Source organism: Capricornis sumatraensis, chromosome 23, assembly GCF_032405125.1.
Source record: "Capricornis sumatraensis isolate serow.1 chromosome 23, serow.2, whole genome shotgun sequence".
NCBI lineage: Eukaryota > Metazoa > Chordata > Mammalia > Artiodactyla > Bovidae > Capricornis > Capricornis sumatraensis.
Window position 1 is genome coordinate 46,438,269 of NC_091091.1, and position 15,671 is coordinate 46,453,939.

At 50.6% G+C, this 15,671-nt stretch overlaps 1 protein-coding gene across 2 annotated transcripts in view; it reads left to right on the forward strand.

Moving 5' to 3' along the window:
* DOCK1 (dedicator of cytokinesis 1) overlaps nucleotides 1-15,671 on the forward strand; it is a 564,920-nt gene that overhangs the window by 91,761 nt on the left and 457,488 nt on the right. For both annotated transcript variants that reach the window (XM_068961248.1, XM_068961249.1), the window contains exons 14-18: nucleotides 3,371-3,495; nucleotides 4,644-4,742; nucleotides 5,675-5,747; nucleotides 10,439-10,542; nucleotides 11,690-11,873. In XM_068961248.1, the coding sequence (XP_068817349.1) occupies nucleotides 3,371-3,495; nucleotides 4,644-4,742; nucleotides 5,675-5,747; nucleotides 10,439-10,542; nucleotides 11,690-11,873 (585 nt within the window). The remainder of the gene's footprint in view (nucleotides 1-3,370; nucleotides 3,496-4,643; nucleotides 4,743-5,674; nucleotides 5,748-10,438; nucleotides 10,543-11,689; nucleotides 11,874-15,671) is intronic.

The window sequence follows — 15,671 nt, forward strand, 5'->3', positions numbered from 1 at the left end:
GGGACACAGTCTGGATGGACATCTGATCAAAAGGAGGAAGGAGGAGCAGGAAGGGACAGCTGGCGTGCGTGAATATGCAGGTTCCGTGAGGAGGCCCTTGGTTTACCTTGGTTCCCACTCAGGGTGTGTGAGTTACCATGCCAGTACTGCCCCCATCCAACCGTGGTTAAGCTTATTAAACTGATAATGAGATCCCATATTAAGGTTAATCTGTGATATTTACAATATGACTTCTGTTTCCAAATAATGTTCATATTAATCATCAGATTTGATATCATGGGATCTTGGGAAGCCTGTGAATCTTTATCCCTGATATCTGTGGGACACTTTTTGGTTTGCAGATAATGCTGCTATTAATTACCTAGCTTGATCCTCAAAAGGATCCTGGAGGCCCTCCACATGGGTGTTGAACTAATTCCCATCACAATTAAGCCACAGCCTCAAGTCACATGGCTAATGAACAGTGGAAATGAGGCCAAACCACCCTGTGGTCAGTGCTTGCCTGCGGCCCCTGGTGCAGGGCTTTGCTGTAGGTTCACAGGGAAGAGCCGGTCACTTAGGTGCTTCAAAGTTATCCCTTTGTTTATTATAGGGCATTTCAGGGACACGTTACCTCTGATCCTCCAGGCAATTGTGGCTCATTGTCAACGCTGTTAAACTGATAGGAAAAGACATCTAACATTGGCTAGATGGAGCTTTAGCCAGTCTCACCGGTATAGGATGAAAGCGTGATGCACAGCACGTTTAGAAATGATGGGGCATCTATTGCTTGTGGAAGTTGTCTGCTCTATACACAGCTAACGAATTTGGACTTCTAGTGGACGTATCATTTACATGTGGATTTGAGACGCAAATTTAGACATGAGGACAGCGTCACTGACATCAGGAGCCCTGTGTGCACAAGGGTGCTTCAGAGTTATCGCTTTGTTTATTTTAAGGGCATTTAGGGGGCATGTTCTTTCTCCTCCCTCTCTCTCTCCAAGTGACTGGGAAACCTGGGAAACTTCTAGTTCACACTGGTTGTGTCTCCCTTATGATTGACAGACTTAAAGAGTAAGTCTAAACCTCTAAGATAATCTCCTAATAGGTTTGTGGGAAACCTATACAGCTGACCATTGTTCTGGCTTGTCTGGTGTGCTGAGTTGGCGCTTGGCGTTCCTGCAGTGAGCAAGCCCGGCTTGAGGGACTCAGCCATGTTCTCTGTGGCTGAGGGATGCTGAGAGGTTGGGAGCATCTTACCCTTGGGGGGCATGGTCATTCAGATCCCTACGTTTAGCCTGGTAGAACCCGTTCCATCCAGTCACATGCATGTTTATGGAGACACGTGTCTCCTTTGCACAGTGGGAGAGCTGGCCGTGCCATCATTGTCCCTGCTTCTCATACCTTCTCGTGGCCCCCTGGAAATCCCGGGGTCCTTCTGAGGGATCCTGGTGGGGAGCACAGTTGTCCTCTGAGCTAAGAAGGTGGCTGGAGGCGTGGATGGGCCCCCCGCGTCTGCTTCCAACTCCTTCCTCCCCAGAATGAGAGCCTGGGAGGCATTTGCTAAGATCCTCTCCTGAGTGCCCATTAGAGATGCTGACCTCCGTATGGGATCTTACTTCTGGACTGGAGCCAGAATCTCTAGGCCAATCGGACGAGGAGACCCTGAGGTTCAGCCATCCTGTTCCCCAGCACATGCCCCTTCTCTGGCTGCTGAAGCCCCGTGTGAAGCTGTTGTAGCCCTTTTTGATGACGGTCTTGGTGGTCTGATAGAATTTTCAGGCAGAGAGATTGTGCAGACCACCTGCCTGGTCGGTAAGGCGGTTTTAGCGGTAAGTGGCCCTGAAGGTTAAGCGACTTGTCTGAGGTCACACAGCAAGGAAATCAACTCTGAATATTCACTGGAGGGACTGATGCTGAAGCTTCAATATTTTGGCCACCTGATATGAAAAGCAGATTCACTGGAAAAGACGCTGAGGCTGGGAAAGATAGAGGGCAGAAGAAGAGGGTGACAGAGGATGAGATGGTTGGTTGGCATCACTGACTCGATGGACATGAGTTTGGGTGGGCTCCGGGAGTTGGCAGTGGACAGGGAGGCCTGGCGTGCTGCAGTCCACGGGGTCGCAGAGTCGCACAGAACGTGGCGACTGAACAACAGCGACCTGGACCTGCAGCCTTGGCTCCTCCCCCGGCCGTGCGCGCCATCCTTCTGAACTTCTCCGTGGTCCGTATCAGTGATCACAGCCCTTCTTCCTTCCAGCAGCTGCTGTGGCAGTGGTAGCCACCCACAGGGATTATTACAATGATGACTTTTAAATGAAAGTTTAATATAATAGTCGCATACATTAAAAGCCAGAATAGAGCCATCTAAAAAGCAAAAGAAAACCAAGAAACCAGCGGGATTTTTTTTTTTTTCCTTCTGGGATCCTTGTTCTTTGCCCAGAGCAGGTCGTTTGCCACTCTTGACACAACCCTTGCTCCTATCTCCCGGGGGAGGGAAGTTATGTCAGACGTGGGAGGCGGCGAGACAGACGGCAGAGCAGCCTTCAGAGGGTAGCGGTGCTTCCTCTAAATCATGCTGCTAATGAAGCTTGCAGAGTTTTCCCAATCGGACCCTTACCAGGGGCTTCGTGTGTTCTCAGCTGGAGGAAGAGTCTTGAGCTCATCTGTTGCGTGTGTGTGGTCTTATATATATATATATATATTTTGCACGGTTTAGGGCCCATCTCACTTGCAGATGTCTGAGTCTTTTCTTCTGCTCCCTGTGGCCTCATTCAGGATCTGGACAGCTGCCTGCCTGGAGGAGAGACGATGCTTTGCAGAAAGTTTCTTGACCCATCCCTGGTCCCTGATCCTGGGTGTCAACTCAGGACATTGGCCTGTGGCTCAAATGCTGCTTTTTGTTTAACTCCTTAGTGGATTGGAAAGGAGGCCAGTGTTTCTGGTGATCCTCGGGGTGCTAACTGCTGAGACGCAGATGACAAGGGCTGGTGATGTGGGTTGCAGTGGGCCGTGGATGCTGAGGGTTGGGGTGACGGTAGGGTCAGTGCAGACCCACTGGCTGCATCCGAGCTGCTCTGGGCACAGGCTGCCCCAGAGTGTAGGAGCTCGCTGCCCACAGAGTGTAGGAGCTCGCTGCCCACAGAGTGTAGGAGCCCTGAGCAGATAATTGGAGGCTGAGACATTTTCATCTTTCTTGCAAGTCTTACAGTGATGATGCAAATTGCCTTTGTCATGCTATTAAATGCGGAGACTGTTTTGTAGAAAATACTTCATAATCACCTAATACAGTATTTATGATACTCTGCTCAGAGAGACAGTGAGTTTGGCAAAATTCACAGTTACACGATGAATAATGGATTGGTTTCAAAGGTGTAATTTTTCCCCCCAGGTGATGTTCGAAATGATATCTATGTAACATTAGTTCAAGGAGATTTTGATAAAGGAAGCAAGACGACAGCTAAGAATGTCGAAGTCACGGTGTCTGTTTACGATGAAGATGGAAAACGGCTGGAGGTATTTGTTGTTGCAAAGCTGAACCTGTGGTGTTGGAGTCTTACCTCCCTCGTGTGCGCCTTGCCTCTGCTTCGGAATGCGAAAAGCCAGTCTTGTTTCTCGGGAAGAACATTTGCTGTTTCTTCCTTTTCCCTTACCCAAAAGGGCTGGTTTCCAGTGGGTCCCACAACTGGATGGTCTCTGGATGTCCCTGGGGTCCTGACCACCTTTGCCAAATCCCTCCTGGGCCCCCACTTGCCAGCGTAAACCCAAGGCTTGGAGGGCGAGCAGCCACACTAGATGTTCAGATACTGTCATTAGCATCTTTTGAGACTGGAAGAAACTGAGGCCCAGAGAAATCAATCAACTTGACTGAGGTCAGAGAGCCCGTGAGAGGTGGAATTCGGGCTGGAATTGGGGCCTCTGACCTTATGCTTTCCTGGATGGTGGTCACGGAGACCTCCTCCTGTGTGGTCGCAGCACCCTACAGTTGTCCGGGAAGGGACTTGGAGACCGTGGCCTCCTCTGGGGACTGGAGGCTGAGCCCAAGCAGGAGTCCCTGCCGGCTGCCTGTCTGGACCATGACTGCATCCTGGGCTTCCCGGGGCCCACGTGGCCCAGAGCAGTGACTTGAGGGTACCTCTGAGGCTTGGCTCTGCCTGGAGGTGGGTGCATCCTTTCTCTCTGGCCGACCTCCAGTGGCCCTGCCCTGCTGTCTCTCTGGAAACAGGCCGTGCTGCCCCTGGGCTTTACTGGTGTCTCCTTAGAGTCGAATGGTCAGTGTCTGTGGCTGGAGGAAGGGGATGGAGAATGGTCAGCTCCTTGTTGATCTGTAGTGCTTTTCTCCAGCCACCAGGAGACGGGGTTTCCTGCAGGTCGGGGTGAGTGTTACTAGGGGTACGGAGGGTGGAAGGCAGCAGCATCTCCAGGCCGCGTGGCCATCAAGGTCTTGGATGTCTGCGGGCAAGGTTTTCTGCTGCCCGCCGGGCCCAACCTGACCTGTCCTTCTGTCACCGGGGGAGGCGTGTTCTGTGGGCCCCGGGGTTGTTGGCATTCCCGGGGCACCCTTGCTCCTTCTCCCGGCTCATCTAACAGGGGTGGGATGAGGAGATGGATGCAGTGTCAGGTTCAACAAGGGCTGATGCGAACTCTTTATGCTTCTTTTAAAGCATGTGATTTTCCCCGGCGCTGGTGATGAAGCGATTTCAGAGTACAAGTCAGTGATTTACTACCAAGTGAAACAGCCGCGCTGGTTTGAGACAGTTAAGGTATCATCTCCATGGCCCTGTTCTCCCATGGGGTGGGTTATGGGAGGCTCATTTGTATCCCGAGGATGTCGCCCCCTCGCACCTCCCCAGGGCTGCCTGCCAGTGGGTACCCTCCGCCAGCCCCGGAGGCTTTCAACAAAGTCGTTCAAGAAGGTTGCTAAGGAACCTCGCTGGGGTTTCTTGGAATTTACATTTACTCTCATCTCCTTTTGGACGTAAAAGCAAGACTTTCCTGGAGACAAATAACAGAGTCCTTTACAGGCCGCTATTGTCTGTCTCTTCTCGGGTCTGTTTTATGTAAGGCGTGCTGTCTTTACAGCAAATGGAAAAAAAGCCAGAGGTGACAGTACATGGAGGACATCACTGGGGAGATGGATCCTGTTGGCTCAGCTGTGACGCCCCGAGATTCCTAGTGCAGCCCCCGACACCCCACCCACCATGAACCAGCCCACACTCCGTGGGCTTGGGTATTGGGACACCAGGCCAGTGGTTGGCTCTGGAATCCAAACATCAGCTATGAGATTACGGACACTCTTGGCTTAAAGGCAGCATGTATTGAGTCTTTTTCCTTTTACTCTGTGTCCTGAAAGAACAGCCTTCTTGCTGCAGCCAAGGGCAGGTCTCCACAGTTACAAGGGAACATGGGTACCTCCAAACTGGGGCTGAAAACATAAATGGCAACTTTAAAAAATAGACGCTTCACTGTGAGGATCAGCACATTAAAAAAAAAAAAAATTCAGCTGCCTCTTCCAGTCCACGTGGCATCCTGGACAGGATTATCTGGTGTAAATTTTCAGAGGGCATTTGCCTTTGGCAAGATCACACCCTGTGGGGTAGAAGTGTGTGGAGTGTTCCAGGCTGTCTCAGCAGAATGAAGCCGACTGTAAGGGAAAGTGCTGTAGAGGTCATGACTTTCCCTGCTTATCCCGCAGGTGGCCATCCCCATTGAGGACGTAAACCGCAGTCACCTCCGGTTTACCTTCCGACACAGATCGTCCCAGGACTGTGAGTAGCCACACGCTTCGTTAGCCCGTGTGTATTTATTATTGTGCATGTATTCTGGATTGTTCTAGACGGTGGTTACTGTAACACAGGGAGGTCTTGACACTCCAGCTCCATGTCCAGGTGAACTCAGTCCTGTGAAGTGCTGTCCACTCTGGTTGAGCTGCTCCCTGGAGATCTTCATTTTCTTCTCGAATTTGTCCAGTGAGGTGCCCTTCCTTCCTACTCTACCCTTGGGTTTCGTCTTTCCCATTTGTTTTGTGATCCTGTCCCATCTGTCAGAAAATCGCTGAGCTGTAACAGACAGATTTCACAAATTGCTTTTAATGCTGTTTGTGCTGGTGCTGAAAACCTTGAGCCCTCTCTGGCTTTGCTGGCAGCCACTGGTGTCTGGAACTCAGGCTGACGTTTTCTCGCCAGTGTTGGTATAGCCTTGGACATGAGGCCAAGACTTTGGGAGGAAAGAACGGCTATTCGTATCACTCACATTCCAGAAGGATTTAGCATTGAAGATGAAGTTTGTCTCATAGCCTGTGTTGAATTCATTGTCTGCTAAGGATGTAGCCCTCTGTTAGCCACCAAGTACAAAGTCACATGGGGAAGACGCATTACTGCCCCTTGTGGGCTGTATCCATCCGGCCGTCGGCTAAGAGTTGGGAATGCAAGTGATGCTACAGTGGTGTATGTAGCGGCCCCATGGGAGGGGTGGCCTCGGTGGGCGTGTTTATCACCCACGACCCTGTGGGGACCAGAGCCACAGGGGTGGGGGGTCCTCAGCCCTGACTCTCTGTGTGTTTCCAGATACACAGCCTGAGGGGGAAATGCCCGGGGGGTTGATGACCAAGCGAAGTGGAAGCTGCACTCCCCTTGGCACAGTGCTTGGCACAGAATCAGTTCAGTTTAGTTCAGTTGCTCAGTCATGTCCAACTCTTTACCACCCTATGGACTATAGCACGCCAGGCTTCCCTGTCCATCACCAACTCCAGGAGTCTACTCAAACTCATGTCCATTGAGTTGGTGATGCCATCCAACCATTTCATCCTCTGTCGCCCCCTTCTCCTCCTGCCTTCAATCTTTCCCAGCATCAGGGTCTTTTCCAATGAGTCAGTTCTTCGCATCAGGTGGCCAAAGTATTGGAGCTTCAGCTTCAGCATCAGTCCTTTCAATGAACATTTAGGACTGATTTCCTTTAGGATAGACTGATTTGATCTCCTTGCAGTCCAAGGGACTTTCAAGAGTCTTCTCCAGCACCGCAGTTCAAAAGCATTAATTCTTCGGCGCTCAGCTTTCTTTATAGTCCAACTCTCACGTCCATACATGACTACTTGGAGGTCGGCCTCAGAAGGCACACATCTGCCCGCATCCACAGAAAACATGAGCTGATGCATCTGGAATTGCTAACACTTTGCAGAAAGGCATTAGACCATTCACATACCAGCACCAAACTTTCCCAGCAACTTTCTCAGCTTTCTTTATAGTCCAGCTATAAAGCTCAGTTTTCTTTATAGTCCGACTCTCACATCCATGCATGACTGCCACCACAGCCTTGACTAGATGGACCTCAGCCAAGTCCTGGCGGCTGTGGTGGGCTCTGCACCCTGCACAGAGGAAGTCGTGGTGGCGGGGGGCAGAGGGATCTCTTCGGTAGCATTTTAATTTTCCAAATCCTTGTTTTCCTTGTCAGTTTTAAGTACTCATTACAGACATGATGCTATCATGATACATTTGCATAATTAATGAAGTCCCCCCGGCCACAGCTGATGGGGGTTGGGGGAATGTGTGGAGCATAGCAAGTGTGATGATGGTGAAGTTGGTGGGCCACCCTAGCGATGGGGGCCACAGGGGGGCCTCGACTGGTGCCTTGTCTGCGCATACTCTGGGGGAGAAATGGGGCGGGCTGAGGCCACACAGCATCCGCTCCCTACTGTCCCCAGCAAAACGTGTTGCTCTACCCCTTCTGGAAGCAGGTGATGGGGTTTCTCACGCTGGGCTCTGTCCTTGGGGTTGCTGGGAAAGTTTGGTGCTGGTATGTGAGCGGTCTAATGCCATCCTGCAACGTGTTAGCAATTCCAGATGCATCAGCTGATGTTTCCTCTGGATGTGGGCAGATGTGTGCCTTCTGAGGCCGACCTCCCAGGAGTTTCCCTTCTTTGTAGGGGGGCTGGCTGGGTGGGCAGCAGGCAGGGCTGAGGCATGAGGGGCATGAGGTCTTCTCCTGTGACTCCTGACGTGTAACTGTGTTGTCTGCCTCGTCATGGCTGCTAATGAACATGCGATAAATGCAGTCCATTCCTGATGTGAAGAGGCAGAGTATTAATAATTTAAAGGTGCGCTTTTAAATTCTGTCCTACTTAATAGTAGGGCTGGGGGAAGCTGTCTGCTGGCAGGTGTGGTCACGTGTCTTGAATCACGGCTGATTTCACAGAGACGTGCTTTAATGTTCTTCATGTCTGCACCAACTTAGAACCTGGTGGCTCAGGTGGAAAAGAGTCCACCTGCTGTGTGGGAGGCCTGGGTTTGATTCCTGGGTTGGGAAGATCCCCTGGAGGAGGGCATGGCAACCCACTCCAGTATTCTTGCCTGGAGAATCCCATGGACAGAGGAGCCTGGTGGGCTACAGTCCACGGGGCTGCAAAGAGACACGACTGAGCGACTCAGCACAGCACAAACTTGGAAGGATCTCTTCCCTCTCTCTTGAACACTGAGAAGTTTTATGTTTTCAAGAACCCTTTCACAAAGTTATTTTTTGATTCCTAGGGTACATATATTTTGCTTTTATCTGTCCTTTTATCTTTGGTTAGTCAATCATTCACCTACCTCATTAGCTAGCATTTATTGAGCACCTATTGTATTCCAGGAATGCAAAGATTAATGAGATATAGTATCTCATGCAGTGATGTCCTAGAGTAAGTATTTTGAGCCTCTGACTCAAGGTGGGCAGATGTATTGCTCTCGGACCTCTGTTGTTTCATCTCTAAAAACAGAACCTGGGATCTGTAATGTTAAAGGTATTTTCTAGCCTTGAACTCAATGGTTCCATGCTGTGTTCAGCTTGCCTCTCTGAAAATTCATCACACATCCATTTCTTCAGCCCAGAGTCCTCATTCACGTCTACCTGATCGGGCACCTGCCCATCCTGGAGCCTGCACTCCCCTCTGCTCACCAGCCCCACTGGCTATCAGCCCCCAAGCAAGCCAGGCTGCTCCTATTTAGGGCCTCTGTATTTGGCCATCTCTTTTCCTGGAGGGTTTACATCTTGGGTCATACGTAGTCTATCTTCTCAGAGAGACCTTTCCGACCAGCCAGCTGGGTCGTCCCTGTTCCCATCATAGCGCTTTAACAAGCTCCCGACTTTTGTTTTCTTTCTTATCTGAAAGAACTCATTTGTTGGCGTCTCCCCAGCTAGAACCAATGTTTATTGAGTATCTGATATATAGCAGGCAGTACGTTACACACTGGGGAAATAGTGAAAAAATACACAACATTTCTTTCATGGGAAAACCCAGTGAATGAAGCTAATGATAAATTTTCATGCACACACACAAACACACTCGCACACACACACTTGGCGCATACACACACGTGCACACACACGGTACAGGCTTGGTAATCTGGTAGTGATCGGGATTTGTCTTAATCTGCTGGGCAGTCACAGCAAAATACCATAGACTGGGTGATTTAACAGTGGCGATTTCTCACAGTTCTGCAGGCTGCAAGTCTGAGCTCAGGGCACCTGTGTGGTCAGGTCTGGTGAGAACCCTCTTCCCGGTTGCAGACGGCCACCTTCTCGCTGAGAGCTCACATGGAGGAGGATAGAGCTGGTGTCAGTTCTGTTTCTTATAAGGGCCCCCATTCTATGGGGTCAGAGCCTCACCCTTATGACTATTCAACCTTAAGACCCTCCTTTTAGGCCTTTTCTCCAGTACAGCCATGCGGGGATTAGGCGTCAGCCTAACAATTTTGTGGGACAAAACAAAACCTAACAGTTCAGTTCCTGGCTGTTGTGAAGACTGATCAGTTGAGTGCCAGGAAGGACGAGGGTCTGCGTTTGCTCTTCGGGGCAGGCTGGTCACTTCCAAGCTGGTGACTCCTTGGTGGAAACTTGAATGAAATGAAGAGCTGAGTCTCCCATGCTGATTTTGGGGGAAGGACTTCCTCGCCAAAGTGAATGCAATTTCATGTTTCGGTGTCTAGTCCACCTGCGGCTTACGTTAGTGCAGGGTCCAAGGTGGGCATCTCTCTGTCTTGGTTTTCTGTGTTGACCGTCTGTTTTCTCAGGGAAGGACTTGCTCCTTATAGTGGTCACTTACGATGGCCTGTGTGTTCTGCCCTGTTTATCTGTGAATCTCTAGGCTGCAAACACCGCCTTCACTGTTAGCTCTTTCTAGTTACTCTCAGCTTTCAGTATTGCAGACCTCCCTCCACGTTCCCCTTCAAAAGCATCCTTCTACTCCAGATTCCGTCTTGAACTTCCACGAGGAAACTCTAACATTGCTCTGAGTTTACAGATTAGCTTGAGCCCAAGGATCCCTCTGTGATATGTGAATGTTGCCTCCATCTCCGTGTATTTATGTTTACTTCAATATCTGTCAAAACGGTTTTGTAATTTTTTCAGAAAGGCGGCTCTCGTGGCAGTTTATGATGTTATTTTTGTCGTGACGGCCGTTGAAAATGATTATTGATCTCTGTTGCAGCTAAGGACAAATCTGAGAAAATATTTGCCCTCGCTTTTGTAAAGCTCATGCGCTACGATGGGACCACCCTGAGGGACGGGGAGCACGATCTCATCGTCTACAAGGTGCGTTCTTTTTTCCATTGGTGTGATGCTGTTGATGTTGATTGCTTCAAGCCTCTTTGGGCTTCCTGGCCTGAGTGGACATCTCCCATCTTTGTGGCAACAATGCTCTCTAGCAACTTTCAATTCTGAAAATGAACATTTCAGATGACCAGCTTTTTAGCTGTTCCTAAGGGGAGATGTTTGTTTGTTTTAGTCGCTAAGTCATGTCTGACTCTTAGTGATACCATGGATACCAGGTTCCTCTGTCCATGAGATTCTCCAGGCAAAAATACTGCAGTGCATTGCCATTCCCTTCTCCAGTGGATCTTCCTGACCCAGGGATTGAACCTGCATGTCTTACATCTCCTGCATTGGCAGGTGTGTTCTTTACCACTCGAGCCACCTGGGAAACCCATAATAACACATTAGATTCTGTTTAAAAAATGCTCTGTGAGTGTGAATTCGTCTAGAGGAACAAGGGAAATATTAAAAATAAGCAATTTAGCACAAGATCTCAGTTCAATATTATGGCTGTTTTTTCCTATTATTATTATTATTTTTGACTGTGCAGCATGTGGGATCTTAGTTCCCTGACCAGAGATCAAACCCATGCCCCTTGCAGTGGAAGCGAGGTGTCCTAACCACTGGGTCACTGGGGAAGTCCCCTGCTCAATATTATATAGCAAATTAGTTGGGAAAATAATTTATACAACAATAGACACATGTAGGTGTAGGACTGTAGGCTTCCCTGGTGGCTCAGTGGTAAAGAACCTAGTTGCAATGCAGGAGATGTGGGCTCAATCCCTGGGTTGGGAAGATCCCCTAGAGAAGAAAATGGCATCCCACTCCAGTATTCTTGCTTGGAAAATCCCACGGGCAGAGGAGCCTGGTGAGGTACAGTCCATGAGTTCGCAAACGAGTCGGACACAGCTTAGCAATTCAACAACGACGATATGTATAACTGGGTCTTTTTGTTGCGTACCTGTAAGTACGCACAACATTGTCAGTCAGCTATCCTCCAGTATAAAACATTAAAAGATAAACTGTTTAGGAAATAATAAAAAAGCAAATGTCATGATGGTTCAAAGGATTAAGGATCACAAAGGGGTAGAAAAAATTGCGGGGTGCTATGAGTCACGTGTGACCTGTTGTGGCGTTAAACCCGCAGGCGGAAGCGAAGAAGCTGGAGGACGCGGGCACGTACCTGAGCCTGCCCTCCACCAAGGCCGAGCTGGAGGAGAAGGGCCACTCAGCCACAGGCAAGAGCATGCAGAGCCTCGGGAGCTGCACCATCAGCAAGGATTCCTTCCAGATTTCCACGCTCGTGTGCTCCACCAAGCTGACCCAGAACGGTGGGTGTGGGGCGTGGAAGCCGCACGCTTCTCCGCACTTTTTCTCCTTCCGCCCCCTCTTTCTCGTGCTCTCTGCTGGATGCAGAAGGCTTCCCCAGGGGCCTGAACCCGACCCGTGAGCCCCGCGCGCCCTCGCTCTGTGATGGTTCCACCAAGCTGACCCAGAACGGTGGGTGTGGGGCGTGGAAGCTGCACGCCTCTCCGCACTTTTCCTCCTTCTGCCGGCTCTTTCTCGTGCTCCCTGCTGGATGCAGGAGGCTTCCCCAGGTGCCTGAACCCGACCCGTGAGCCCTTCATCGCTCTGTGATGGCCTGTGGGAATGCTGATGACCAGGGAAAGAGGGCGGGGCTGACGGCCCTTCTGCTTTGAAACTCACATACTGTTTTTACTCTAAGGATGAACCTCAAAGTGACGAATTTACTTTTTCTTAAAAAATTATCTGTCTATGTATCTAGATATCTATTTGTTTGGCTGCCCCGGAGCTTAGTTGCCGCATATGGGATCTAGTTCCCTGATCAGGAATTGAACCCAGGTCTCCTACATTGGGAGTGCCTAGTCTCAGCCACTGAACCACCGGGGACGTCCCTGAATATACTTTTGAAAAAGAATTTTGGCCAAGGGAAGGTAGCATGGCATAAAGGAAAGTCTGCATAATTGGGAGTCAGACCAGTGCCCCAGGCTTGAACCCTGGGAATGACCTTGAACTAGGGTCCCCAAGCTCGTGTTCCTCATCTGTGTCCTGGTTATAGTGCCTGTCTCCTAGGGCTCTCTGAGGGCTATGGGAGCTGTACGTTGTGAGACTCCACCGTCTTGGGCCTTCCCCCTCCTCTCTGCTCATTGAAATAATTACCAGTTACCTTTACTTTTAAAAGGCTGTTGATAACATTTCTAGTCCCCCGGATGGGGAGATAAGGCGCCCCTTGCTGACGCACTCACACCAAAGCACGGTCTTAGGCAGCATCAGATGGTGCCCGGCGTCCCCGCTCTGGTGGCGAGGCTCCTTGGCCTTGTCCCCACTGCTCGCAGCCTCGCTGCAGTGTGGCTGCCCGGCCAGGGGCCGCTTCTGATTCAGAGTACACCATCTGGTCGAGGCAGAGACCCCTCTGCACAGACCCTACACTGAATAATCCAGCTTCCTGAGTGTGACCGTCTCACAGCTGTGCAGAGTAGCTTCATGCTCTCTTGAAAGTCAACTTGAAAATCCAATTTTTCCCACTTAGCCACCTGATATGGGTTTTGATTATTAATGTCTGTTGCTGTCATGAATTGTGTCTTGGGAGTTGTCCTTAAAGCTGGGGCCCAAGGGACAGTCATCGTTTGGACTTTAACAGGATAAGCAGGGAGAAAGCAATGGCACCCCCCTCCAGTACTCTTGCCTGGAAAATCCCATGGACGGAGGAGCCTGGTGGGCTGCAGTCCATGGGGTTGCAAAGAGTTGGATACAACTGAGCGACTTCACTTTTCACTTTCATGCATTGGAGAAGGAAATGGCAACCCACTCCAGTGTTCTTGCCTGCAGAATCCCAGGGACGGGGGAGCCTGGTGGGCTGCCGTCTCTGGGGTCGCACAGAGTCGGACACGACTGAAGCGACTTAGCAGCAGTAGCAGTAGCAGGGGCCAAAAGTAGCCCCATATTCTGGAAGCCCCTGCTTGGTAGCGGAGGGTGCGCTGGCGTGGGGTGTGTGGGCCCCGTTCAGTCTTTCCCCGCCTGCTGTATCCCCCTGGTTGTACTGGGCTCTGCAAGCTATGTTTCTCACCATTTGTCTCATGAGTAAATTGGGACCGGCTGCGGGGGTGGGGGGTGGGTGGAGGATGTGCGGCAGAGAGTAGCATGTCACTCAGATGCTTGAAGGCCACTTGGATACCTCTTTCTAACAATACCTTCTTATCATGGTTTGCCTGGTGCATTTTGAATTCTCCTAGCCTGGGGTTGTGCTCTGAGCAGGTGAAAACCCTGCCCGGGGGCATTGGATTCCCTGCATGCCTGGGAAAGGGTAGGTTATGTGCAGGTACTTTGCAAGCTTAATTCCCTGAGGAAGATGCCACCGGCAGGTTGGGTGCTAGTTTGAGACTGGGTTACAGTGAGGATGACCCCGTAGGTCAGATGTCACCCTGGATACGGCCTTCACAGTCCACTTGCCCGACGACCAGCTACTCCTTCTAGACAGCGGCCCCCAACCTTATTGGCAGCAGGGACCAGTTTCGTGAAAGACAGTTTTTCCACGGATTAGGGGATAGAGGGCTGGGTGGGATGGTTTTGGGGTGATTCAAGCACATCGCATTTACTGTGCACTTCATTTCTGTGATTGCTACATCAGCTCCACCTCAGATCATCACGCATTGGATTCCAGAGGTTGAGGACTCCTATTCTAGGCCTCTTTGAACTCAGGGCAGCCTCTCTCATGGAGTACTTCAGCGTCTGCTGTGTCGTGCCATCTCCGCTGTGTCATAAGCCACCCTCTTCCCTATGGGTCATATTCCGGAAGCACGTTTGGAAGCTGTTATTTGCAATTTGAATATGTTTCCCCATTAAACAGTTTTCTGAATAGCAGGTAGGTTGGGCCCACCCACAGAATCCTGCTTAACCCGCATGTCCCTGGAGAAGAGGACTGCGAACCAGGATATTCTCAAGGTATTAAGTCACAGTAATTTCCCAGGGAGATGCATCTCACTGTCTCTGACTTCCTGACTCTTCGAGTTCCGCCAGTCTCAGGGTAGTCCTCTGCCTGGGACTGAGGGCAGGGCACCCTGGCTTCCGCAGCAGCTGTTGCTGGGCAACCAGGAAATTGCAGCTCTCAGCGACGCAGCTTACTGAGAGCCAGGGGGACCCGTCTTTTGTTGTTCATTTCACACCAGCCAGCGATGCCTCTTCTCGGGATGGTGGCTTGTCAGGTGTGTGAGATGGAGTTGCCCCAGTTGGCGCTGAGTCCCAGATTCTCATTTGAGGGAGTCATTTTTCTGAGACCGTGATTTGTTCCCGCGAAGGTCCGATACTTAGGGAAAAGGAGTGGCTGCATTACTCATCGAGATTTGTGTGAAACGTCTCTGTTCTCAGCACTATGCTGGATGCTATGGGGGAGAGGAGACAAAGCTGGAGGTGCGGTTCCTCTCCTGAATTAGCTTACTGCCGAGTCAGAAGGGGAGAAATCCTAACATGGAGCATTATTACGGGCCAGACTGCAGCGGCTACTGGGGATTGAGAGAGCTCTGGGTACCTAGGAGCTGGTCACGCTCCCCCTCCTCAAAGGTGTTCTCAGAAAGATACAGCTGGGCCAGTTAGCAGTGGACAGACACCTTTGAGGAGGGGGAGCTCGGCCAGCCCCCTAGGTCCCTGCCCTCTCTGACCTCTCTCATTTCCCAAAATCTCAAGGGCTTCCCTTATGATTCAGATGGTAAAGAATCCGCCTGCAGTTCAGGAGACCCGGGTTCCAACGCTAGGTCCGGGAGATCCCCTGGAGAAGGGAATGGCAACCCGCTCCAGTATTCTTGCCTGGAGAATCCCATGGACAGAGGAGCTTGGGTGGCTACAGACCATAGGTTGCCAAGAGTCAGACACAACTGAGTGACTAACACGATGATCTTTTCTCAAAAGAACAGTGTAGAGGTGAGCCTCTGCCTCCCTCTAAGCCAAAGTGCCACTAACTTTGCTTGAATGGATTCAGATTATTAACTAGCCTCTGTTTAAAAAAAAAAAAAAATGCTGGTAATTCTTAGGAGGTAGAAAGCTCCCTTCCAAGAAGGCAATGGCAACCCATTCCAGTACTCTTGCCTGGAAAATCCCATGGGCGGAGGAGTCTG